The sequence below is a fragment of the Oncorhynchus nerka genome, linkage group LG10 (genome assembly GCF_034236695.1).
Source record: "Oncorhynchus nerka isolate Pitt River linkage group LG10, Oner_Uvic_2.0, whole genome shotgun sequence".
NCBI classification, from domain to species: Eukaryota; Metazoa; Chordata; class Actinopteri; order Salmoniformes; family Salmonidae; genus Oncorhynchus; species Oncorhynchus nerka.
The window spans coordinates 815,682-840,223 of NC_088405.1; the positions used below are offsets into that span (position 1 = coordinate 815,682).

The 24,542-nt window shown below is 49.5% G+C and overlaps 1 protein-coding gene across 3 annotated transcripts in view; it reads left to right on the forward strand.

Annotated features, from left to right (window-relative positions):
• The window catches only part of LOC135573627 (protein FAM53B-like), a 30,752-nt gene extending 11,302 nt beyond the window's left edge, over positions 1–19,450 (forward strand). For 2 of the 3 annotated variants that reach the window (XM_065022904.1, XM_065022905.1), the window contains exons 2-5: positions 6,024–6,239; positions 13,209–13,266; positions 17,221–18,059; positions 18,437–19,450. In XM_065022904.1, the coding sequence (XP_064878976.1) occupies positions 6,135–6,239; positions 13,209–13,266; positions 17,221–18,059; positions 18,437–18,778 (1,344 nt within the window). In that variant the 5' untranslated portion in view covers positions 6,024–6,134 and the 3' untranslated portion in view covers positions 18,779–19,450. Of the gene's footprint in view, positions 1–6,023; positions 6,240–10,491; positions 10,517–13,208; positions 13,267–17,220; positions 18,060–18,436 lie in introns of those variants that run through there. The other variant, XM_065022906.1, reaches the window with a different exon arrangement.
• Positions 19,451–24,542: the final 5,092 nt, after the last annotated feature.

The window sequence follows — 24,542 nt, forward strand, 5'->3', positions numbered from 1 at the left end:
TACAACACGTTCCCCCGACCCAGGCCTAACTGTCAAGGTTCTGTATCCTACAACACGTTCACCGACCCAGGCCTAACTGTCAAGGTTCTGTATCCTACAACACGTTCACCGACCCAGGCCTAACTGTCAAGGTTCTGTATCCTACAACACGTTCACCGACCCCAGGCCTAACTGTCAAGGTTCTGTATCCTACAACATGTTCACCGACCCCAGGCCTAACTTCTCAAGTCTCAAGGTTCTGTATCCTACAACACGTTCACCGACCCCAGGCCTAACTTCTCAAGTCTCAAGGTTCTGTATCCTACAACACGTTCCCCGACCCCAGGCCTAACTGTCAAGGTTCTGTATCCTACAACACGTTCCCCCGACCCCAGGCCTAACTTCTCAAGTCTCAAGGTTCTGGTTCTGTATCCTACAACACGTTCACCGACCCCAGGCCTAACTTCTCAAGTCTCAAGGTTCTGTATCCTACAACACGTTCCCCGACCCCAGGCCTAACTTCTCAAGTCTCAAGGTTCTGTATCCTACAACACGTTCCCCCGACCCAGGCCTAACTGTCAAGGTTCTGTATCCTACAACACGTTCCCCCGACCCAGGCTTAACTTCTCAAGGTTCTGTATCCTACAACACGTTCCCCCGACCCAGGCCTAACTTCTCAAGGTTCTGTATCCTACAACACGTTCCCCCGACCCAGGCTTAACTTCTCAAGGTACGGGTGTTTTCATTTCACAACGGTGATGATTTGCTGATGCAGCAACAACCGGTCTGAACCGGTTTTCTTTCCTCAGTCTTTTCATTGTTCCTGTACTACATACCATGTCAACATAGACCATCAGGACATAGGAAGCAACAAGAGGTCTGAGCTGGTCTGAACCGGTTTTCTTTCCTCAGTCTTTTCATTGTTCCCTCTGTTCCTGTCCTGTACTACATACCATGTCAACATAGACCAGCAGCCAATGGGAAGACGTCTAGGGCCTATGAACCAATGGGCATGAGATGGACGTGTGGATCCTTCTTCAAGCTGAATGCAGCCTGAAAGAAATGTACCAGCAGCCAATAGGAAGACGTCTAGGGCCTATGAACCAATGGGCATGAGATGGACGTGTGGATCCTTCTTCAAGCTGAATGCAGCGCTGAAAGAAATGTACCAGCAGCCAATAGGAACAGAGTTAGCTAGTAGAGACTTTTCAGGAAACATGACTGGTTCTTCTCAAGCACTAGCCTCTAGTCTGGTCCCAGATCTGTTTTGCCAACTCCTATGGTCATTCTCACACTTATGACAATGACCATAGAGGATGGCAGAAACTGATCTGGGACCAGGCTACTTGATCACCAGTAGCAGTAGCTAGACTTCATCACCTGGGGTGGAGTTGTTGGGCCTTCCTCATGTGCCCACTGCCTAGCTAGCAGACACTAGGATTAGGCTACAGTACAGACGAGGGCTACAATCCTGAGACAGTTTGACCCAGTCCCCGGGGCCCTGGTGGGAACGGCCGGGGGCCTGGCGGGACACTTACCCAGCGTCAGACGAACTAGTGGGTAGCGTTTGTATATGTCCCCGGGGCCCTGGTGGGACACGGCCGGGGGCCTGGCGGGACACTTACCCAGCGTCAGACGAACTAGTGGGTAGCGTTTGTATATGTCCCCGGGGCCCTGGTGGGACACGGCCGGGGGCCTGGCGGGACACTTACCCAGCGTCAGACGAACTAGTGGGTAGCGTTTGTATATGTCTCTGTGTGCAGTATGAAGGAAGTAAGGGCTGGTTTTGAGAGCCAATGCTAACTAGCCAGATTCTCACATGATCCCTTTTTAAATGTTGTACATTAGATTTGCTGCTTACAGCTTCTGGTCACCAGTTTGCTTCCCACTAATGACCAGTAAACATTTATTTATATTTATTTTTATTTAACCTTTATTTAACCAGGTAGGCCCCGTTGAGAACACCTTTATTTAACCAGGTAGGCCCCGTTGAGAACACCTTTATTTAACCAGGTAGGCCCCGTTGAGAACACCTTTATTTAACCAGGTAGGCCCCGTTGAGAACACCTTTATTTAACCAGGTAGGCCCCGTTGAGAACACCTTTATTTAACCAGGTAGGCCAGTTGAGAACACCTTTATGTAACCAGGTAGGCCAGTTGAGAACACCTTTATTTAACCAGGTAGGCCCCGTTGAGAACAAGTTCTCATTTACAACTGAGACCTGGTCAAGATAAAGCAAAGCAGTGCGACAGAAACAACAACACAGAGTTACACATGGAGTAAACAACAACACAGAGTTACACATGGAGTAAACAACAACACAGAGTTACACATGGAGTAAACAACAACACAGAGTTACACATGGAGTAAACAAAACATACAGTAGAAAACAAAAAGTCTATATACAGCGAGTGACCCGGCTCTCCTCCTATCAGCTCAGGGTGACCCGGCTCTCCTCCTATCAGCCCCCTGAGTGACCCGGCTCTCCTCCCCCTATCAGCCCCCTGAGTCTCCTCCTATCAGCCCCTGAGTGACCCGGCTCTCCTCCTATCAGCCCCCTGAGTGACCCGGCTCTCCTCCTATCAGCTCAGGGTGACCCGGCTCTCCTCCTATCAGCCCCCTGAGTGACCCGGCTCTCCTCCTATCAGCCCCCTGAGTGACCCGGCTCTCCTCCTATCAGCCCCCTGAGTGACCCGGCTCTCCTCCTATCAGCCCCCTGAGTGACCCGGCTCTCCTCCTATCAGCCCCCTGAGTGACCCGGCTCTCCTCCTCAGCCCCTATCAGCCCCTGAGTGACCCGGCTCTCCTCCTATCAGCCCCCTGAGTGACCCGGCTCAGAGTATTCTACACTTTTGTGTATACCCATCCTCCTGTCCTCATTTGGCACTGTGGTTTCCTCTAGACCCAGTTGTGTCTCTCTGGTGTTTTCAGTGCGACGGCCTTCGCCGTTTCAGCAACTTTAGACACCTCAGAAAGGCCACTGTTTGACAGGCTGACTGACCACAGAGGAAGAAGTCTTGGTCTCCGCTGGTTAAAACTGGCACGTTGTCGAGAGGCTCGCCGGTTAAAACTGGCACGTTGACAGGCCTGTTTATTAATGTGCCCTGTTCCCTTGTAAAAACTAAATAACCAGTCTGTCTGCTGGCAGACCACTCCAGTGTTTAATTGCTAAATTGTAATTACTTCGCCACTACGGCTTATTCACTGCCTTACCTCCCTAATCTTACCTCATTTGCATACACTCATTTGTGTCACCTTTTCTATTGCGTTATTGACTGTATGTTTGTTTACTCCATGTGTAACTCTGTTTGTCGCACTGCTTTGCTTTATCTTGACCAGGACGCAGTTGTAAATGAGAACTTGTTCTCAACTGGCCTACCTGGTTAAATAAAGGTGAATAAAAAAAAAAGACAGAACTAGCAGCATGTCTAGGGACTCCTGGGACAGACAGACAGACCTGGTGTCCAGTCTATGTACTGAGGGCCCCATGTTACCAGCTGGTGTCCAGTCTACTTACTGAGGACCCCATGTTACCAGCTGGTGTCCAGTCTACTTACTGAGGACCCCATGTTACCAGCTGGTGTCCAGTCTACTTACTGAGGACCCCATGTTACCAGCTGGTGTCCAGTCTACTTACTGAGGGCCCCATGTTACCAGCTGGTGTCCAGTCTACTTACTGAGGGCCCCATGTTACCAGCTGGTGTCCAGTCTACTTACTGAGGGCCCCATGTTACCAGCTGGTGTCCAGTCTACTTACTGAGGGCCCCATGTTACAGCTGGTGTCCAGTCTACTTACTGAGGGCCCCATGTTACCAGCTGGTGTCCAGTCTACTTACTGAGGGCCCCATGTTACCAGCTGGTGTCCAGTCTACTTACTGAGGGCCCCATGTTACAGCTGGTGTCCAGTCTACTTAGTGAGGGCCCCATGTTACCAGCTGGTGTCCAGTCCACGTACTGAGGGCCCATGTTACCAGCTGGTGTCCAGTCTACTTACTGAGGGCCCCATGTTACCAGCTGGTGTCCAGTCCACGTACTGAGGGACCATGTTAAAGCTGGTGTCCAGTCTACTTACTGAGGACCCCATGTTACCAGCTGGTGTCCAGTCTACGTACTGAGGGCCCATGTTACAGCTGGTGTCCAGTCTACTTAGTGAGGGACCCATGTTACAGCTGGTGTCCAGTCTACTTAGTGAGGGCCCCATGTTACAGCTGGTGTCCAGTCTACGTACTGAGGGCCCATGTTACCAGCTGGTGTCCAGTCTACGTACTGAGGGCCCATGTTACCAGCTGGTGTCCAGTCTACTTAGTGAGGGCCCATGTTACAGCTGGTGTCCAGTCTACTTACTGAGGGCCCCATGTTACAGCTGGTGTCCAGTCTACTTACTGAGGGCCCCATGTTACCAGTCTTGTTGCTGTGACTTGATGTGATCACTGTTAGGCCTAGTGATGGAGGTCACCATGGTCAGTCAGCCCCCTGCAGTCTTGTGATGAGTTTATATTCTGACTTCTCTCCTCTCTTGTCAGCTCGTATTGTGTCCCCCCCTCTGTTCATTATGATCAAAACAACGTGCCTTTTGTTCCACAGACAACGGCTCTCTCCCAGCGCTCTCCTCTCTCCCAGCTCTCTACTCCCTCTCTCCCAGCTCTCCTCTCTCCCAGCGCTCCTCTCTCCAGTTGTTCTGTCATTCATCTGACTCTCTCTTCACCCAACCCCTCTGTGCAGTCCTCCTCATACCTGACCCCTCTGTGCAGTCCTCCTCATACCTGACCCCTCTGTGCAGTCCTCCTCCTCTGACCCCTCTGTGCAGTCCTCATCATCTCTGACCCCTCTGTGCAGTCCTCCTCATACCAGACCCCTCTGTGCAGTCCTCCTCATACCAGACCCCTCTGTGCAGTCCTCCTCATACCTGACCCCTCTGTGCAGTCCTCCTCATACCTGACCCCTCTGTGCAGTCCTCCTCATACCTGACCCCTCTGTGCAGTCCTCCTCATACCTGACCCCTCTGTGCAGTCCTCCTCATACCTGACCCCTCTGTGCAGTCCTCCTCATACCTGACCCCTCTGTGCAGTCCTCCTCATACCTGACCCTCTGTGCAGTCCTCCTCATACCTGACCCCTCTGTGCAGTCCTCCTCATACCTGACCCCTCTGTGCAGTCCTCCTCATACCTGACCCCTCTGTGCAGTCCTCCTCATACCTGACCCCTCTGTGCAGTCCTCCTCATACCTGACCCCTCTGTGCAGTCCTCCTCATACCTGACCCCTCTGTGCAGTCCTCCTCATACCTGACCCCTCTGTGCAGTCCTCCTCATACCTGACCCCTCTGTGCAGTCCTCCTCATCTCTGACCCCTCTGTGCAGTCCTCCTCATCTTCTACTGTGGTTCTGGAATGAATGGATCTTGTCCAACCACTGCCGTTCTCCTTTTTGGTATCTACAAGAGTGTGTCGTTGGAGACCTCAAATTCTGATGATACTGACAGACACAGTCTGAGTTGAGCTACCAGAGAGTTTAAATCAGCACTGGAGAGATGCAGTAGTCTGGTCCCAGATCTGTTTGTACGGTGTCACCAACTCTCACGATCACTGTCATTTCCATTGCAAACAGATCTTAGATCAGGCTTATGAGAGGAAGCCCCTTGGGAGGAAGCCCCTTGAGAGGAAGCCCCTTGAGAGGAAGCCCCTTGAGAGGAAGCCCCTTGAGAGGAAGCCCCTTGAGAGGAAGCCCCTTCAGGGATTCTTACTGACCGCCCCACAGTTCAGGTGGGTCATGAGGTCAGGGTTTTAATCTGACAGGATTCTAATCACCGCCCCACAGTTCAGGTGGGTCACGAGGTCAGGGTTTTAATCGGACAGGATTCTAATCACCGCCCCACAGTTCAGGTGGGTCACGAGGTCAGGGTTTTAATCGGACAGGATTCTAATCACCGCCCCACAGTTCAGCTGGGTCATGAGGTCAGGGTTGAGGGTTGTTGAGAAACAAGGTCCTGAACTCCAGAAACGGACAGGATTCTAATCCCTTTGTTCGTCTGTGTGTCTCCTGCGACAGAGGAGGGACAGGAAGTAGACATTCCAGGAGGTGCTGAGGATCGTCAAGATGGCCTCCATCGCCAACCCGGTTCACAGCCAAAATGCGCCGGAATAGAGTGTGGCAGCGGAGATGTGGGGCGGCGTTGCCTTGGTGATCATTTACACAACATTACTGGAAAAGAAGCCGGGTGTCGACGATGTAAAGTCCAAAGTCAAAGAGACCGATTTGGAGCTGGTGAGAAGTTCTCCACACACACACACACACCTTTGTATATGACTTTGTTATTTGCATATATCCTTTGTTATTTGCATATATCCTTTGTTATTTGCATATATCCTTTGTTAGGAAACACCAAGCCCAGTGTTTAGTCAGTATGATGTCAACCATCCTGTCAGTAGGAAACACCAAGCCCAGTGTCAACCATCCTGTCAGTTGGTAGGAAACACCAAGCCCAGTGTTTAGTCAGTATGATGTCAACCATCCTGTCACCAAGCCCAGTGTTTAGTCAGGATGAACATCCAAGCCCAGTGTTTAGTCAGTATGATGTCAACCATCCTGTCAGTTGGTAGGAAACACCAAGCCCAGTGTTTAGTCAGTATGATGTCAACCATCCTGTCAGTTGGTAGGAAACACCAAGCCCAGTGTTTAGTCAGTATGATGTCAACCATCCTGTCAGTTGGTAGGAAACACCAAGCCCAGTGTTTAGTCAGTATGATGTCAACCATCCTGTCAGTTGGTAGGAAACACCAAGCCCAGTGTTTAGTCAGTATGATGTCAACCATCCTGTCAGTTGGTAGGAAACACCAAGCCCAGTGTTTAGTCAGTATGATGTCAACCATCCTGTCAGTTGGTAGGAAACACCAAGCCCAGTGTTTAGTCAGTATGATGTCAACCATCCTGTCAGTTGATGTCAGGAAACACCAAGCCCAGTGTTTAGTCAGTATGATGTCAACCATCCTGTCAGTTGGTAGGAAACACCAAGCCCAGTGTTTAGTCAGTATGATGTCAACCATCCTGTCAGTTGGTAGGAAACACCAAGCCCAGTGTTTAGTCAGTATGATGTCAACCATCCTGTCAGTTGGTAGGAAACACCAAGCCCAGTGTTTAGTCAGTATGATGTCAACCATCCTGTCAGTCGGTAGGAAACACCAAGCCCAGTGTTTAGTCAGTATGATGTCAACCATCCTGTCAGTTGGTAGGAAACACCAAGCCCAGTGTTTAGTCAGTATGATGTCAACCATCCTGTCAGTATGATGTCAACCATCCTGGTAGGAAACACCAAGCCCAGTGTTGACCATCCTGTCAGTCGGTAGGAAACACCAAGCCCAGTGTTGACCATCCTGTCAGTCGGTAGGAAACACCAAGCCCAGTGTTTAGTCAGTATGATGTCAACCATCCTGTCAGTAGGAAACACCAAGCCCAGTGTTTAGTCAGTATGATGTCAACCATCCTGTCAGTAGGAAACACCAAGCCCAGTGTTGACCATCCTGTCAGTCGGTAGGAAACACCAAGCCCAGTGTTTAGTCAGTATGATGTCAACCATCCTGTCAGTCGGTAGGACACACCAAGCCCAGTGTTTAGTCAGTATGATGTCAACCATCCTGTCAGTCAGTTGGTAGGAAACACCAAGCCCAGTGTTTAGTCAGTATGATGTCAACCATCCTGTCAGTTGGTAGGAAACACCAAGCCCAGTGTTTAGTCAGTATGATGTCAACCATCCTGTCAGTCGGTAGGAAACACCAAGCCCAGTGTTTAGTCAGTATGATGTCAACCATCCTGTCAGTTGGTAGGAAACACCAAGCCCAGTGTTTAGTCAGTATGATGTCAACCATCCTGTCAGTTGGTAGGAAACACCAAGCCCAGTGTAGAATAACGTCTTGACCGTCTAATCTCGCTGCCACGTTCTTCACCATCCCAAAGATGGAACAGTTTACGGCCTTACAGTATAATAAATGATAGATTTGTCCTATTCCACTCTACAGACCATCAACCTATTCCACTCTACAGACCATCAACCTATTTCACTATACAGACCATCAACCTATTTCACTATACAGACCATCAACCTATTTCACTATACAGACCATCAACCTATTCCACTATACAGACCATCAACCTATTCTACTATACAGACCATCAACCTATTCCACTGTACAGACCATCAACCTATTCCACTGTACAGACCATCAACCTATTCCACTGTACAGACCATCAACCTATTTCACTCTACAGACCATCAACCTATTCCACTATACAGACCATCAACCTATTCTACTATACAGACCATCAACCTATTCCACTGTACAGACCATCAACCTATTCCACTGTACAGACCATCAACCTATTCTACTATACAGACCATCAACCTATTCCACTGTACAGACCATCAACCTATTCCACTGTACAGACCATCAACCTATTCCACTCTACAGACCATCAACCTATTCCACTCTACAGACCATCAACCTATTCCACTCTACAGACCATCAACCTATTCCACTCTACAGACCATCAACCTATTCCACTCTACAGACCATCAACCTATTCCACTCTACAGACCATCAACCTATTCCACTCTACAGACCATCAACCTATTCCACTCTACAGACCATCAACCTATTCCACTCTACAGACCATCAACCTATTCCACTCTACAGACCATCAACCTATTCCACTATAAAGGGAATATGGCTGTTCCATTTGGGATGCTTACTGTGATTACTGCGGCTGGGTTTGATGCTGTAAGCTTTTACTAATGGACTTAGGCCCGACTTCCCTTGGGTTGAATTCACTCCAACTCAAAAGCATTGCTTTCTCCTACTATCATTTCCATTCAGGAAGTGATGGAAAACGCTCTTACATTAATTGAACATTACTCGATTTAAAAGGATAGTTTTTATCACATTGAATCATGGTTGAATGGTGAAAGCTCAGCATGTTATCACGAGGGACTGAAGGAAGGCTGTGTCATGTAGTTCCTTCCATCCCGGAAGCCTCTTGTTTCCTGACATTCCGGAAACCTCTTGTTTCCTGACATTCCGGAAGCCTCTTGTTTCCTGACATTCCTCTTGTTTCCTGACATTCCGGAAGCCTCTTGTTTCCTGACATTCCGGAAGCCTCTTGTTTCCTGACATTCCGGAAGCCTCTTGTTTCCTGACATTCCGGAAGCCTCTTGTTTCCTGACATTCCGGAAGCCTCTTGTTTCCTGACATTCCGGAAGCCTCTTGTTTCCTGACATTCCGGAAGCCTCTTGTTTCCTGACATTCCGGAAGCCTCTTGTTTCCTGACATTCCGGAAGCCTCTTGTTTCCTGACATTCCGGAAGCCTCTTGTTTCCTGACATTCCGGAAGCCTCTTGTTTCCTGACATTCCGGAAGCCTCTTGTTTCCTGACATTCCGGAAGCCTCTTGTTTCCTGACATTCCGGAAGCCTCTTGTTTCCTGACATTCCGGAAGCCTCTTGTTTCCTGACATTCCGGAAGCCTCTTGTTTCCTGACATTCCGGAAGCCTCTTGTTTCCTGACATTCCGGAAGCCTCTTGTTTCCTGACATTCCGGAAGCCTCTTGTTTCCTGACATTCCGGAAGCCTCTTGTTTCCTGACATTCCGGAAGCCTCTTGTTTCCTGACATTCCGGAAGCCTCTTGTTTCCTGACATTCCGGAAGCCTCTTCTGAAAAACAAAGGGCCGTTATCTATAAAGTCCACTACTTTTGACCCGGGCCCATAGGGTTCTGGTCAACAGTAGAGGACTATATCACTCAACCTTTAGAAACAACAAGGCTGGTCAACTCTGACTCGTGTTTTCTCACCGGAGAAGAGAAATGTTCAGTGAAAATTCTCCCTGTAATGTGGACGTGAGTTTTCCCTCTGTCCACGTGAAACATCATCGTCATGCCCAGTCTCAGGAGACTGATCCTCAGTTTAAAGTGGAGACTGGACTGACTAGGACTGTGTCTTTTAAAGGGCACCCTATTTCTAATACAGTCACGTGACTTTGGTCCAGAGCCCTATGGGCCAATATGTAGTGGATAAGACGCCATTTTAGATGTGCCTAGGGGGAATCCATTCCACAGCTGCAGTCTCTAACGGCCTCTTTCATGCCACATTTACATAGACCTACAAAAACACCACACACACACACATTGGTTGACACTATTGTTTCTGTGGTTTGCAGTAGACCCATCTTTGCATTCCATTTCTACGGGGTAGGTGATGCTAGCTTACACTTCCTGTTTCATTGTGTAGAGTTCTGTGTATGTACAGACAGAACGTTAAGCTCCAGTGGGGAGGTGACTTGGTGACAGAACGTTACGTTGACTAGGTGACAGAACGTTAAGCTCCAGTGAAGAGGTGAGGTGACTTGGTGACAGAACGTTAAGCTCCAGTGAAGAGGTGAGATGACTTGGTGACAGAACGTTAAGCTCCAGTGAAGAGGTGAGATGACTTGGTGACAGAACGTTAAGCTCCAGTGGTGAGGTGACTTGGTGACAGAACGTTAAGCTCCAGTGAAGAGGTGAGGTGACTTGGTGACAGAAAGTTAAGCTCCAGTGGGGAGCTGACTTGGTGACAGAACGTTAAGCCCCAGTGGTGAGGTGACTTGGTGACAGAACGTTAAGCCCCAGTCGTGAGGTGACTTGGTGACAGAACGTTAATAAGCTCCAGTGTTGAGGGGAGGTGACTTGGTGACAGAACGTTAAGCCCCAGTGTTGAGGTGAGGTAACTTGGTGACAGAACGTTAAGCCCCAGTGTTGAGATGACAGAACGTTAAGCTCCAGAGGTGAGGTGACTTGGTGACAGAACGTTAAGCCCCAGTGTTGAGATGACAGAACGTTAAGCCCCAGTCGTGAGGTGATTTGGTGACAGAACGTTAAGCTCCAGTGGGGAGGTGACTTGGTAACAGAACGTTAAGTTCCAGTGTTGAGGTGACTTGGTGACAGAACGTTAAGCTCCAGAGGTGAGGTGACTTGGTGACAGAACGTTAAGCTCCAGTGTTGAGGTGACTTGGTGACAGAATGTTAAGCCCCAGTGTTGAGGTGACTTGGTGACAGAATGTTAAGCCCCAGTGTTGAGGTGACTTGGTGACAGAACGTTAAGCCCCAGTGTTGAGGTGACAGAACGTTAAGCTCCAGTGTTGAGGTGACTTGGCGACAGAACGTTAAGCCCCAGTTTTGAGGTGACTTGGTGACAGAACGTTAAGCTCCAGTCGTGAGGTGACTTGGTGACAGAACGTTAAGCTCCAGTGTTGAGGTGACTTGGTGACAGAACGTTAAGCCCCAGTGTTGAGGTGAGGTGACTTGGTGACAGAACGTTAATAAGCTCCAGTGTTGAGGTGACTTGGTGACAGAACGTTAAGCTCCAGTCGTGAGGTGACTTGGTGACAGAACGTTAAGCCCCAGTGTTGAGGTGACTTGGTGACAGAACGTTAAGCTCCAGTCGTGAGGTGACTTGGTGACAGAACGTTAAGCTCCAGTGTTGAGGTGAGGTGACTTGGTGACAGAACGTTAATAAGCTCCAGTGTTGAGGTGACTTGGTGACAGAACGTTAAGCTCCAGTGTTGAGGGGAGGTGACTTGGTGACAGAACGTTAAGCTCCAGTGGTGAGGTGACTTGGTGACAGAACGTTAAGCTCCAGTGTTGAGGAGAGGTGACTTGGTGACAGAACGTTAATAAGCTCCAGTGTTGAGGTGACTTGGTGACAGAACGTTAAGCTCCAGTGTTGAGGGGAGGTGACTTGGTGACAGAACATTAATAAGCTCCAGTGTTGAGGTGACTTGGTGACAGAACGTTAAGCCCCAGTGTTGAGGTGAGGTGACTTGGTGACAGAACGTTAAGCTCCAGTCGTGAGGTGACTTGGTGACAGAACGTTAAGCTCCAGTGTTGAGGAGAGGTGACTTGGTGACAGAACGTTAAGCTCCAGTGTTGAGGTGACTTGGTGACAGAACGTTAAGCTCCAGTGTTGAGGGGAGGTGACTTGGTGACAGAACATTAATAAGCTCCAGTGGTGAGGTGACTTGGTGACAGAACGTTAAGCCCCAGTGTTGAGGGGAGGTGACTTGGTGACAGAACGTTAAGCTCCAGTGTTGAGGGGAGGTGACTTGGTGACAGAACGTTAAGCTCCAGTGTTGAGGTGAGGTGACTTGGTGACAGAACGTTAAGCCCCAGTGTTGAGTTGACTTGGTGACAGAACGTTAATAAGCTCCAGTGTTGAGGTGAGGTGACTTGGTGACAGAACATTAATAAGCTCCAGTGGTGAGGTGACTTGGTGACAGAACGTTAAGCCCCAGTGTTGAGGTGAGGTGACTTGGTGACAGAACGTTAAGCTCCAGTGTTGAGGAGAGGTGACTTGGTGACAGAACGTTAATAAGCTCCAGTGTTGAGGTGACTTGGTGACAGAACATTAATAAGCTCCAGTGGTGAGGTGACTTGGTGACAGAACGTTAAGCCCCAGTGTTGAGGTGAGGTGACTTGGTGACAGAACGTTAAGCTCCAGTGTTGAGGAGAGGTGACTTGGTGACAGAACGTTAAGCTCCAGTGTTGAGGTGACTTGGTGACAGAACGTTAAGCTCCAGTGTTGAGGTGAGGTGACTTGGTGACAGAACGTTAAGCTCCAGAGGTGAGGTGACTTGGTGACAGAACGTTAAGCTCCAGTGTTGAGGAGAGGTGACTTGGTGACAGAACGTTAAGCTCCAGTGTTGAGGTGACTTGGTGACAGAACGTTAAGCTCCAGTCGTGAGGTGACTTGGTGACAGAACGTTAATAAGCTCTAGTGTTGAGGTGACTTGGTGACAGAACGTTAAGCTCCAGTGTTGAGGTGACTTGGTGACAGAACGTTAAGCTCCAGTCGTGAGGTGACTTGGTGACAGAACGTTAATAAGCTCCAGTGTTGAGGTGACTTGGTGACAGAACGTTAAGCCCCAGTGTTGAGGTGAGGTGACTTGGTGACAGAACGTTAATAAGCTCCAGTGGTGAGGTGACTTGGTGACAGAACGTTAATAAGCTCCAGTGTTGAGGAGAGGTGACTTGGTGACAGAACGTTAAGCTCCAGTGTTGAGGGGAGGTGACTTGGTGACAGAACGTTAAGCCCCAGTGTTGAGGTGAGGTGACTTGGTGACAGAACGTTAAGCTCCAGTGTTGAGGTGACTTGGCGGAGGGGCTTTCCAACCCACAGGCAGGTGTTTCCTGATGTGATGTCTTGTGTTTCCACAGATCAAGGCAGAGACCATGAGCCTTCAGGGGACAGCACTCTTCTCTTATGGAGTCATGGGTGAGTGTGGATATAATGGCTGTAGGAGTGGCTGGCTTACTGAGAATGAGATGTTTCTGATTTACCCGAGACCAAATAACAGCTCTGAATTTAGCCCAATAATGGATTTAGTTTGAATTAAGAGTAGCTGCTGCCTTGGCAGGAACTACATCTGGATCCATAATAAACCCCAGGAAGAGTAGCTGCTGCCTTGGCAGGAACTGATAGGGATCCATAATAAACCCCAGGAAGAGTAGCTGCTGCCTTGGCAGGAACTACATCTGGATCCATAATAAACCCCAGGAAGAGTAGCTGCTGCCTTGGCAGGAACTACATCTGGATCCATAATAAACCCCAGGAAGAGTAGCTGCTGCCTTGGCAGGAACTAATGGGGATCCATAATAAACCCCAGGAACTAATAGGGATCCATAATAAACCCCAGGAACTAATAGGGATCCATAATAAACCCCAGGAAGAGTAGCTGCTGCCTTGACAGGAACTAATGGGGATCCATAATAAACCCCAGGAACTAATAGGGATCCATAATAAACCCCACGAACTAATAGGGATCCATAATAAACCCCAGGAAGAGTAGCTGCTGTCTTGACAGGAACTAATGGGGATCCATAATAAACCCCAGGAAGAGTAGCTGCTGCCTTGGCAGGAACTAATGGGGATCCATAATAAACCCCAGGAAGAGTAGCTGCTGCCTTGGCAGGAACTAATGGGGATCCATAATAAACCCCAGGAAGAGTAGCTGCTGCCTTGGCAGGAACTAATAGGGATCCATAATAAACCCCAGGAACAGTAGCTTCTGCCTTGGCAGGAACTACATCTGGATCCATAATAAACCCCAGGAAGAGTAGCTGTTGCCTTGCAGCTAATGGGGATCCATAATAAACCCCAGGAAGAGTAGCTGCTGCCTTGCAGCTAATGGGGATCCATAATAAACCCCAGGAAGAGTAGCTGCTGCCTTGGCAGGAACTAATGGGGATCCATAATAAACCCCAGGAAGAGTAGCTGCTGTCTTGGCAGGAACTAATAGGGATCCATAATAAACCCCAGGAAGAGTAGCTGCTGCCTTGACAGGAACTAATAGGGATCCATAATAAACCCCAGGAAGAGTAGCTGCTGCCTTGCAGCTAATGGGGATCCATAATAAACCCCAGGAAGAGTAGCTGCTGCCTTGGCAGGAACTAATAGGGATCCATAATAAACCCCAGGAAGAGTAGCTGCTGCCTTGACAGGAACTAATAGGGATCCATAATAAACCCCAGGAAGAGTAGCTGCTGCCTTGGCAGGAACTAATGGGGATCCATAATAAACCCCAGGAAGAGTAGCTGCTGCCTTGGCAGGAACTAATAGGGATCCATAATAAACCCCAGGAAGAGTAGCTGCTGCCTTGGCAGGAACTAATAGGGATCCATAATAAACCCCAGGAAGAGTAGCTGCTGCCTTGACAGGAACTAATAGGGATCCATAATAAACCCCAGGAAGAGTAGCTGCTGCCTTGGCAGGAACTAATGGGGATCCATAATAAACCCCAGGAAGAGTAGCTGTTGCCTTGCAGCTAATGGGGATCCATAATAAACCCCAGGAAGAGTAGCTGCTGCCTTGACAGGAACTAATGGGGATCCATAATAAACCCCAGGAAGAGTAGCTGCTGCCTTGGCAGGAACTAATAGGGATCCATAATAAACCCCAGGAAGAGTAGCTGCTGCCTTGGCAGGAACTAATGGGGATCCATAATAAACCCCAGGAAGAGTAGCTGCTGCCTTGGCAGGAACTAATGGGGATCCATAATAAACCCCAGGAAGAGTAGCTGCTGCCTTGGCAGGAACTAATGGGGATCCATAATAAACCCCAGGAAGAGTAGCTGCTGCCTTGGCAGGAACTAATGGGGATCCATAATAAACCCCAGGAAGAGTAGCTGCTGCCTTGGCAGGAACTAATGGGGATCCATAATAAACCCCAGGAAGAGTAGCTGCTGCCTTGACAGGAACTAATGGGGATCCATAATACATATAACAGTCTTGTTTGGCAACCAATCTTTCCAATTTAGCTGTTAGGTTTTGATACACCGACTGGGTTTTGTTCATCCCACTGGTTTCACAACGCCCATTTTCAGATACAGTCCACGTATGCACTTCCTCATTCATTGCTAGAGCTGTTTGGCTGCGTTGTTAGTTCCCCGCTCGCGCTGCACAGATGTTGACACGCGTGTATAAATGCAAAACGGCATGTAGAAATGTTGAAACTGTTCACTGATCAATGTCCACACAGGCTACAACACTCTTTTGAAATGCAAAACCATACCGTTAGCTTCCAGTCGGCTAACTTCTACTAGGCTAACTTACCTTGATAGCTTATTTTTTTGTAATAATAAAAAATATATAAATATATTGAACCTTTTTTTAATTAAGTAGGCAAGTCAGTTAAGAACAAATTCTTATTTATAATGACGGCCAAACCCGGACGACACTGGGCCGATTGTGCGCCAGGCTATATGTCCCCCCCCGACTATTACCATGTTGTGTTGTAGGCTATATGTCCCACCCCCCCCTGACTATTACCATGTTGTGTTGTAGGCTATATGTCCCCCCTGACTATTACCATGTTGTGTTGTAGGCTATATGTCCCCCTGACTATTACCATGTTGTGTTGTAGGCTATATGTCCCCCCTGACTATTACCATGTTGTGTTGTAGGCTATATGTCCCCCCTGACTATTACCATGTTGTGTTGTAGGCTATATGTCCCCCTGACTATTACCATGTTGTGTTGTAGGCTATATGTCCCCCTGACTATTACCATGTTGTGTTGTAGGCTATATGCCCCCCTGACTATTACCATGTTGTGTTGTAGGCTATATGCCCCCCCCCCTGACTATTACCATGTTGTGTTGTAGGCTATATGTCCCCCCCTGACTATTACCATGTTGTGTTGTAGGCTATATGACCCCCCTGACTATTACCATGTTGTGTTGTAGGCTATATGTCCCCCCTGACTATTACCATGTTGTGTTGTAGGCTATATGGTCCCCCCTGACTATTACCATGTTGTGTTGTAGGCTATATGTCCCCCCCTGACTATTACCATGTTGTGTTGTAGGCTATATGCCCCCCCCTGACTATTACCATGTTGTGTTGTAGGCTATATGTCCCCCCTGACTTTTACCATGTTGTGTTGTAGGCTATATGCCCCCCTGACTATTACCATGTTGTGTTGTAGGCTATATGTCCCCCCCTGACTATTACCATGTTGTGTTGTAGGCTATATGTCCCCCCCCTGACTATTACCATGTTGTGTTGTAGGCTATATGTCCCCCCTGACTATTACCATGTTGTGTTGTAGGCTATATGTCCCCCCCCCCCTGACTATTACCATGTTGTGTTGTAGGCTATATGTCCCCCCCCTGACTATTACCATGTTGTGGTGTAGGCTATATGTCCCCCCCTGACTATTACCATGTTGTAGGCTATATGTCCCCCCTGACTATTACCATGTTGTGTTGTAGGCTATATGTCCCCCCTGACTATTACCATGTTGTGTTGTAGGCTATATGCCCCCCCCCTGACTATTACCATGTTGTGTTGTAGGCTATATGCCCCCCCTGACTATTACCATGTTGTGTTGTAGGCTATATGTCCCCCCCCTGACTACTACCATGTTGTGTTGTAGGCTATATGTCCCCCCCTCTCACTATTACCATGTTGTGTTGTAGGCTATATGTCCCCCCCTCTCACTATTACCATGTTGTGTTGTAGGCTATATGTCCCCCCTCTCTCTATTACCATGTTGTGTTGTAGGCTATATGTCCCCCCCTCTCTATTACCATGTTGTGTTGTAGGCTATATGTCCCCCCTCTCTCTATTACCATGTTGTGTTGTAGGCTATATGTCCCCCCTCTCTCTATTACCATGTTGTGTTGTAGGCTATATGTCCCCCCCCTGACTATTACCATGTTGTGTTTCAGAGACCGGCAGCAGGTGGGGTCTGGGCCGGGGGTGTTGTGGAGCCCTGCCTCACCAGAGACCCTCAGTGGAGTCCTGTTGCCTGGAGAACCTGTGGGATGTCCTGCCCTCCGAGGTTCTACCCCGCCACTACTACCCGAGCTCAGTCAGAGACGCGGGACTGGGTCCCACCAGCACCACCTCCATCCCGGGCACCATCACCAGCCTGCTACAGGACCTGAGCCTGGGTGAGACGTCAGCCGCCGCAGCCTCCTCACCCTCCGCCGCTCCACCCTCCAAACGCCAGTGCCGCTCCGTCTCCTGCTCAGAGGACCTGGGAGGCCGGTCGTCGGCCTGGAGGCCCCAGGGGTCCGGGGTGTGGACGGCTGTGGCGAAGAGGCGATCCCACAGCGGAGGAAGTGTCCAGAGAGGATTTGCAACAGGAGGAGGGACGCGCTCTCAGCAGCTAGGGTTCCCTGTCATGCAGCGTAGCTTCAGCTTCAGCCTGCCAGCTCGCTCCAACACCCTCTCCCTGGATCTCACTGGCTTCACCCCCTGCCCTTCCTACTTCAGTGGCTTAGCCCCTCCCTCTTACTCCTCCCGGTCCTCCGAGCCCCCCAGGTCCTTCCTCTACCTCTCTCATGAACAGATCTGCCTCCCAGAGATCCAGGGAGTGCCGGCGTCGCCCCTGAGCTCCCCAGACTCCACCCCAGAGATGAAGCGCCGTGCTGGGCAGGGGGGGCTGGCCCGGAGTTGCTCTCAGCCCTGCGTCCTCAGCGACAAGAAGACTGGTATGAAGCGGAGGAGACCAGCCGACTCTCACAAACAGAGGCCTTCTCTGGACCTGACCAAGATGACACAGGTTAGAAGGGGACGAATATATAATGGGTTTACCTGTGTTGTAATTCAGGAGGATCTGGTCTGCTAGCTAGCTCAAATCTTTCCTGCACTGTTGGGTAAAGAAAACAATTTAAAAAGGTCAAGTTGTGTGTTTCTTCAACCGCTATTATTGAACAAGTCCAATAGTGTCCCGTCTAGGCCAGGGAAATATTGCATCTCCATGGAAACCAACTGCAGAGTATCTGCCAATGTCTGTTCAGTATCCTGCATGCTGTGTAGTTCTCTCTCCTCTCTATCCCAGTCCAGTCACGGTTTGCTTTAGTTTCTTTTTCCTGTGTGACCAAATAAATATTCATAACAAAAACATATAAAAAAATATATATATTTTTTTATCCACAGAAACTTCGGAATTTCCAAAGCCTCAGCTGCCCTGGGATCACTGGGGACCACAGCTATCAATCAACCCAGGTCCCGCCCCCTCTGAGGACCACTGACCAATGTGAGACTGACTTCACCTCTGCAGGCGATCAGGGATTGGACGAGCCAACCGCCAGCTCCAAAGATGGCGGAGTTGTCACTAGTGTCTCTGGGGAAGAGGATCTAGCCATCTCCATCGAGGAGCTGGATTGGCTGAGCTCCCCGGTCTGCGACGACGTGACAGAAGGGGCAGCCACTGGCACCAGGAAGGATGTGTATCAGCTGGGAGGAGATCTGGACATCGATCAGATCGAGAGGAACTGAACCCGGGTCGTTTTCATTAGGCACCAAACGGAACAAAACAGACTGAAACGAGGACAGAGAACCTGGATATGTCCAATGAGAAATGCTGCAAAATGTTAATGTTTTTTTTTCCTCATGTTCCCGAATGAACATGACCCTGAACTATTCGTACCACCCTCAGGAGAATGGGACTGAATGACCCTGAACTATGACAGGCTTAAAGGACAAAGACAAGTAGACTACAGTAGTCCTTGTGAAGAGACCAGACTCCTGCTCTGACTAAACCCTGTAGACTACAGTAGTCCATGTGAAGAGACCAGGCTCCTGCTCTGACTAAACCCTGTAGACTACAGTAGTCCTTGTGAAGAGACCAGGCTCCTGCTCTGACTAAACCCTGTAGACTACAGTAGTCCATGTGAAGAGACCAGGCTCCTGCTCTGACTAAACCCTGTAGACTACAGTAGTCCTTGTGAAGAGACCAGGCTCCTGCTCTGACTAAACCCTGTAGACTACAGTAGTCCATGTGAAGCGACCAGGTCATGTCTCTGGGAGTGAAAGGTGAAGGAGGGTCTCTCTTTGTCGTCTGTCTGGACTATCAGCATTTCTCTCGTAGCCTGAATGCCTTATCTACAACGATGTACTGGTTTGTATAACGATGTACTGGGTATGAACAGAATAAACAGCTGGTTTGTATTGTGATGTACAGAATAGAACACAGCTGGTTTGTACTGTGATGTACTGGGAACAGAACACAGCTGGTTTGTACTGGGTATGAACAGAACACAGCTGGTTTGTACTGGGTATGAACAGAACACAGCTGGTTTGTACTGGGTATGAACAGAACACAGCTGGTTTGTACTGGGTATGAACAGAATAAACAGCTGGTTTGTACTGGGTATGAACAGAATAAACAGCTGGTTTGTACTGGGTATGAACAGAACACACAGCTGGTTTGTACTGGGTATGAACAGAATAAACAGCTGGTTTGTACTGGGTATGAACAGAATAAACAGCTGGTTTGTACTGGGTATGAACAGAACACAGCTGGTTTGTACTGGGTATGAACAGAACACAGCTGGTTTGTACTGGGTATGAACAGGATAAACAGCTGGTTTGTACTGAACAGAACACAGCTGGTTTGTACTGGTATGAACAGAACACAGCTGGTTTGTATTGTATGAACTGGGTATGAACAGAACAGAACACAGCTGGTTTGTACTGGGTATGAACAGAATAAACAGCTGGTTTGTACTGGGTATGAACAGAATAAACAGCTGGTTTGTACTGGGTATGAACAGAACACACAGCTGGTTTGTACTGGGTATGAACAGAATAAACAGCTGGTTTGTACTGGGTATGAACAGAATAAACTGGTTTGTATTGGAACAGTATGGGTAAACAGAACACAGCTGGTTTGTACTGGGTATGAACAGAACACAGCTGGTTTGTACTGGGTATGAACAGAATAAACTGGTTTGTACTGAAACAGCTGGTTTGTACTGGGTATGAACAGAACTGGTTTGTACTGGGTATGAACAGAACAAACAGCTGGTTTGTACTGGGTATGAACAGAACACAGCTGGTTTGTACTGGGTATGAACAGAACACAGCTGGTTTGTTGTACTGGTACTGTATGAACAGAACACAGCTGGTTTGAACACAGCTGGTTTGTACTGGGTATGAACAGAACACAGATAAACAGCTGGTTTGTACTGGGTATGAACAGAACACACAGCTGGTTTGTATTAATTCTCTGCACGTGGATGTCGTCCCAATCGATCACCTAAACCTGACGCACGTGGGGATCTGAGATGATTTGATCCGTGTCAATCAATAAATTATTTATAATTATTAGGTCAATCAATATGGTCGTAGACCCCCCCTCGCCCTTTCCCTCTGATAGGCTAGGGGGAAGTTTCACCCTATTGCTTATACCAATCAAATCCACTCAGAGGGCGTAGGGCGCTAGGGGTCCGTCTGGGATTGGGGTTCGTCTGGGATAGAGGTCTGTCTGGGATAGGGGTCCGTCTGGGATTGGGCTGTTTCTCACCACCGATTCCTCCCACAGTACATTTACATTACATTTACATTTAAGTCATTTAGCAGACGCTCTTATCCAGAGCGACTTACAAATTGGTGCTTTCACCTTATGACATCCAGTGGAACAGCCACTTTACAATAGTGCATCTAGGTCTTTTAAGGGGGGAGGGGGAGAAGGATTACTTTATCCTTTCCTAGGTATTCCTTAAAGAGGTGGGGTTTCAGGTGTCTCCGGAAGGTGGTGATTGACTCCGCTGTCCTGGCGTCGTGAGGGAGTTTGTTCCACCATTGGGGGGGCCAGAGCAGCGAACAGTTTTGACTGGGCTGAGCGGGAACTGTACTTCCTCAGTGGTAGGGAGGCGAGCAGGCCAGAGGTGGATGAACGCAGTGCCCTTGTTTGGGTGTAGGGCCTGATCAGAGCCTGGAGGTAGTGAGGTGCCGTTCCCCTCACAGCTCCGTAGGCAAGCACCATGGTCTTGTAGCGGATGCGAGCTTCAACTGGAAGCCAGTGGAGAGAGCGGAGGAGCGGGGTGACATGAGAGAACTTGGGAAGGTTGAACACCAGACGGGCTGCGGCGTTCTGGATGAGTTGTAGGGTTTAATGGCACAGGCAGGGAGCCCAGCCAACAGCGAGTTGCAGTAATCCAGACGGGAGATGACAAGTGCCTGGATTAGGACCTGCGCCGCTTCCTGTGTGAGGCAGGGTCGTACTCTGCGGATGTTGTAGAGCATGAACCTACAGGAACGGGCCACCGCCTTGATGTTATTTGAGAACGACAGGGTGTTGTCCAGGATCACGCCAAGGTTCTTAGCGCTCTGGGACGAGGACACAATGGAGTTGTCAACCGTGATGGCGAGATCATGGAACGGGCAGTCCTTCCCCGGGAGGAAGAGCAGCTCCGTCTTGCCGAGGTTCAGCTTGAGGTGATGATCCGTCATCCACACTGATATGTCTGCCAGACATGCAGAGATGCGATTCGCCACCTGGTCGTCAGAAGGGGGAAAGGAGAAGATTAATTGTGTGTCGTCTGCATAGCAATGATAGGAGAGACCATGTGAGGTTATGACAGAGCCAAGTGACTTGGTGTATAGCGAGAATAGGAGAGGGCCTAGAACAGAGCCCTGGGGGACACCAGTGGTGAGAGCACGTGGTGAGGAGAGGGATTCTCGCCACGCCACCTGGTAGGAGCGACCTGTCAGGTAGGACGCAATCCAAGCGTGGGCCGCGCCGGAGATGCCCAACTCGGAGAGGGTGGAGAGGAGGATCTGATGGTTCACAGTATCGAAGGCAGCCGATAGGTCTAGAAGGATGAGAGCAGAGGAGAGAGAGTTAGCTTTAGCAGTGCGGAGCGCCTCCGTGATACAGAGAAGAGCAGTCTCAGTTGAATGACTAGTCTTGAAACCTGACTGATTTGGATCAAGAAGGTCATTCTGAGAGAGATAGCGGGAGAGCTGGCCAAGGACGGCACGTTCAAGAGTTTTGGAGAGAAAAGAAAGAAGGGATACTGGTCTGTAGTTGTTGACATCGGAGGGATCGAGTGTAGGTTTTTTCAGAAGGGGTGCAACTCTCGCTCTCTTGAAGACGGGAGGGACGTAGCCAGCGGTCAGGGATGAGTTGATGAGCGAGGTGAGGTAAGGGAGAAGGTCACCGGAGATGGTCTGGAGAAGAGAGGAGGGGATAGGGTCAAGCGGGCAGGTTGTTGGGCGGCCGGCCGTCACAAGACGCGAGATGTCATCTGGAGAGAGAGGGGAGAAAGAGGTCAGAGCACAGGGTAGGGCAGTGTGAGCAGAACCAGCGGTGTCGTTTGACTTAGCAAACGAGGATCGGATGTCGTCGACCTTCTTTTCAAAATGGTTGACGAAGTCATCTGCAGAGAGGGAGGAGGGGGGAGGGGGAGGAGGATTCAAGAGGGAGGAGAAGGTGGCAAAGAGCTTCCTAGGGTTAGAGGCAGATGCTTGGAATTTAGAGTGGTAGAAAGTGGCTTTAGCAGCAGAGACAGAGGAGGAAAATGTAGAGAGGAGGGAGTGAAAGGATGCCAGGTCCGCAGGGGAGGCGAGTTTTCCTCCATTTCCGCTCGGCTGCCCGGAGCCCTGTTCTGTGAGCTCGCAATGAGTCGTCGAGCCACGGAGCGGGAGGGGAGGACCGAGCCGGCCTGGAGGATAGGGGACATAGAGAGTCAAAGGATGCAGAAAGGGAGGAGAGGAGGGTTGAGGAGGCAGAATCAGGAGATAGGTTGGAGAAGGTTTGAGCAGAGGGAAGAGATGATAGGATGGAAGAGGAGAGAGTAGCGGGGGAGAGAGAGCGAAGGTTGGGACGGCGCGATACCATCCGAGTAGGGGCAGTGTGGGAAGTGTTGGATGAGAGCGAGAGGGAAAAGGATACAAGGTAGTGGTCGGAGACTTGGAGGGGAGTTGCAATGAGGTTAGTGGAGGAACAGCATCTAGTAAAGATGAGGTCGAGCGTATTGCCTGCCTTGTGAGTAGGGGGAAGGTGAGAGGGTGAGGTCAAAAGAGGAGAGGAGTGGAAAGAAGGAGGCAGAGAGGAATGAGTCAAAGGTAGACGTGGGGAGGTTAAAGTCGCCCAGAACTGTGAGAGGTGAGCCGTCCTCAGGAAAGGAGCTTATCAAGGCATCAAGCTCATTGATGAACTCTCCGAGGGAACCTGATAAATGATAAGGATGTTAAGCTTGAAAGGGCTGGTAACTGTGACAGCATGGAATTCAAAGGAGGCGATAGACAGATGGGTAAGGGGAGAAAGAGAGAATGACCACTTGGGAGAGATGAGGATCCCGGTGCCACCACCCCGCTGACCAGAAGCTCTCGGGGTGTGCGAGAGCACGTGGGCGGACGAAGAGAGAGCAGTAGGAGTAGCGGTGTTGTCTGTGGTGATCCATGTTTCCGTCAGAGCCAAGAAGTCGAGGGACTGGAGGGAGGCATAGGCTGAGATGAACTCTGCCTTGTTGGCCGCAGATCGGCAGTTCCAGAGGCTACCGGAGACCTGGAACTCCACGTGGGTCGTGCGCGCTGGGACCACCAGATTAGGGTGGCTGCGGCCATGCGGTGTGGAGCGTTTGTATGGTCTGTGCAGAGAGGAGAGAACAGGGATAGACAGACACATAGTTGACAGGCTAGAGAAGAGGCTACGCTAATGCAGAGAGATTGGAATGACAAGTGGACTACACGTCTCGAATGTTCAGAAAGTTAAGCTTACGTAGCAAGAATCTAATTGACTAAAATGATTAAAATGATAGAGTACTGCTGGGGTAGGCTAGCTGCGTTGTTGACACTACCCTAATCAAGTCGTACCGTTGAGTGTGAAGTTTCTACAATGCTGCTTATCGGGAGCTAGCTGGCTAGCTAGCAGTGTTGGTTACGTTACGTTGCGTTAGGAGAACGACAATAGCTGGCTAGCTAACCTAGAAAATCGCTCTAGACTACACAATTATCTTTGAAACAAAGACGGCTATGTAGCTAGCTATGTAGCTAGCTACGATCAAACAAATCACACCGTTGGGACTGTAATGAAATGAAATGAAAAAGTGATACTACCTGTGGAGCGACGCGGAATGCGACCGGAATGCGAAAGTTCTATTCAGTAGACGTTGGCTGGCTATTGGCTAGCTAGGAGTGTCTCCTACGTTAAGGACGACAAAATAGCTGGCTAGCTAACCTCGGTGAATTAAGATAATCACTCTAAGACTACACACTCTAAACTACACAATTATCTTGGATACGAAGACAGCAA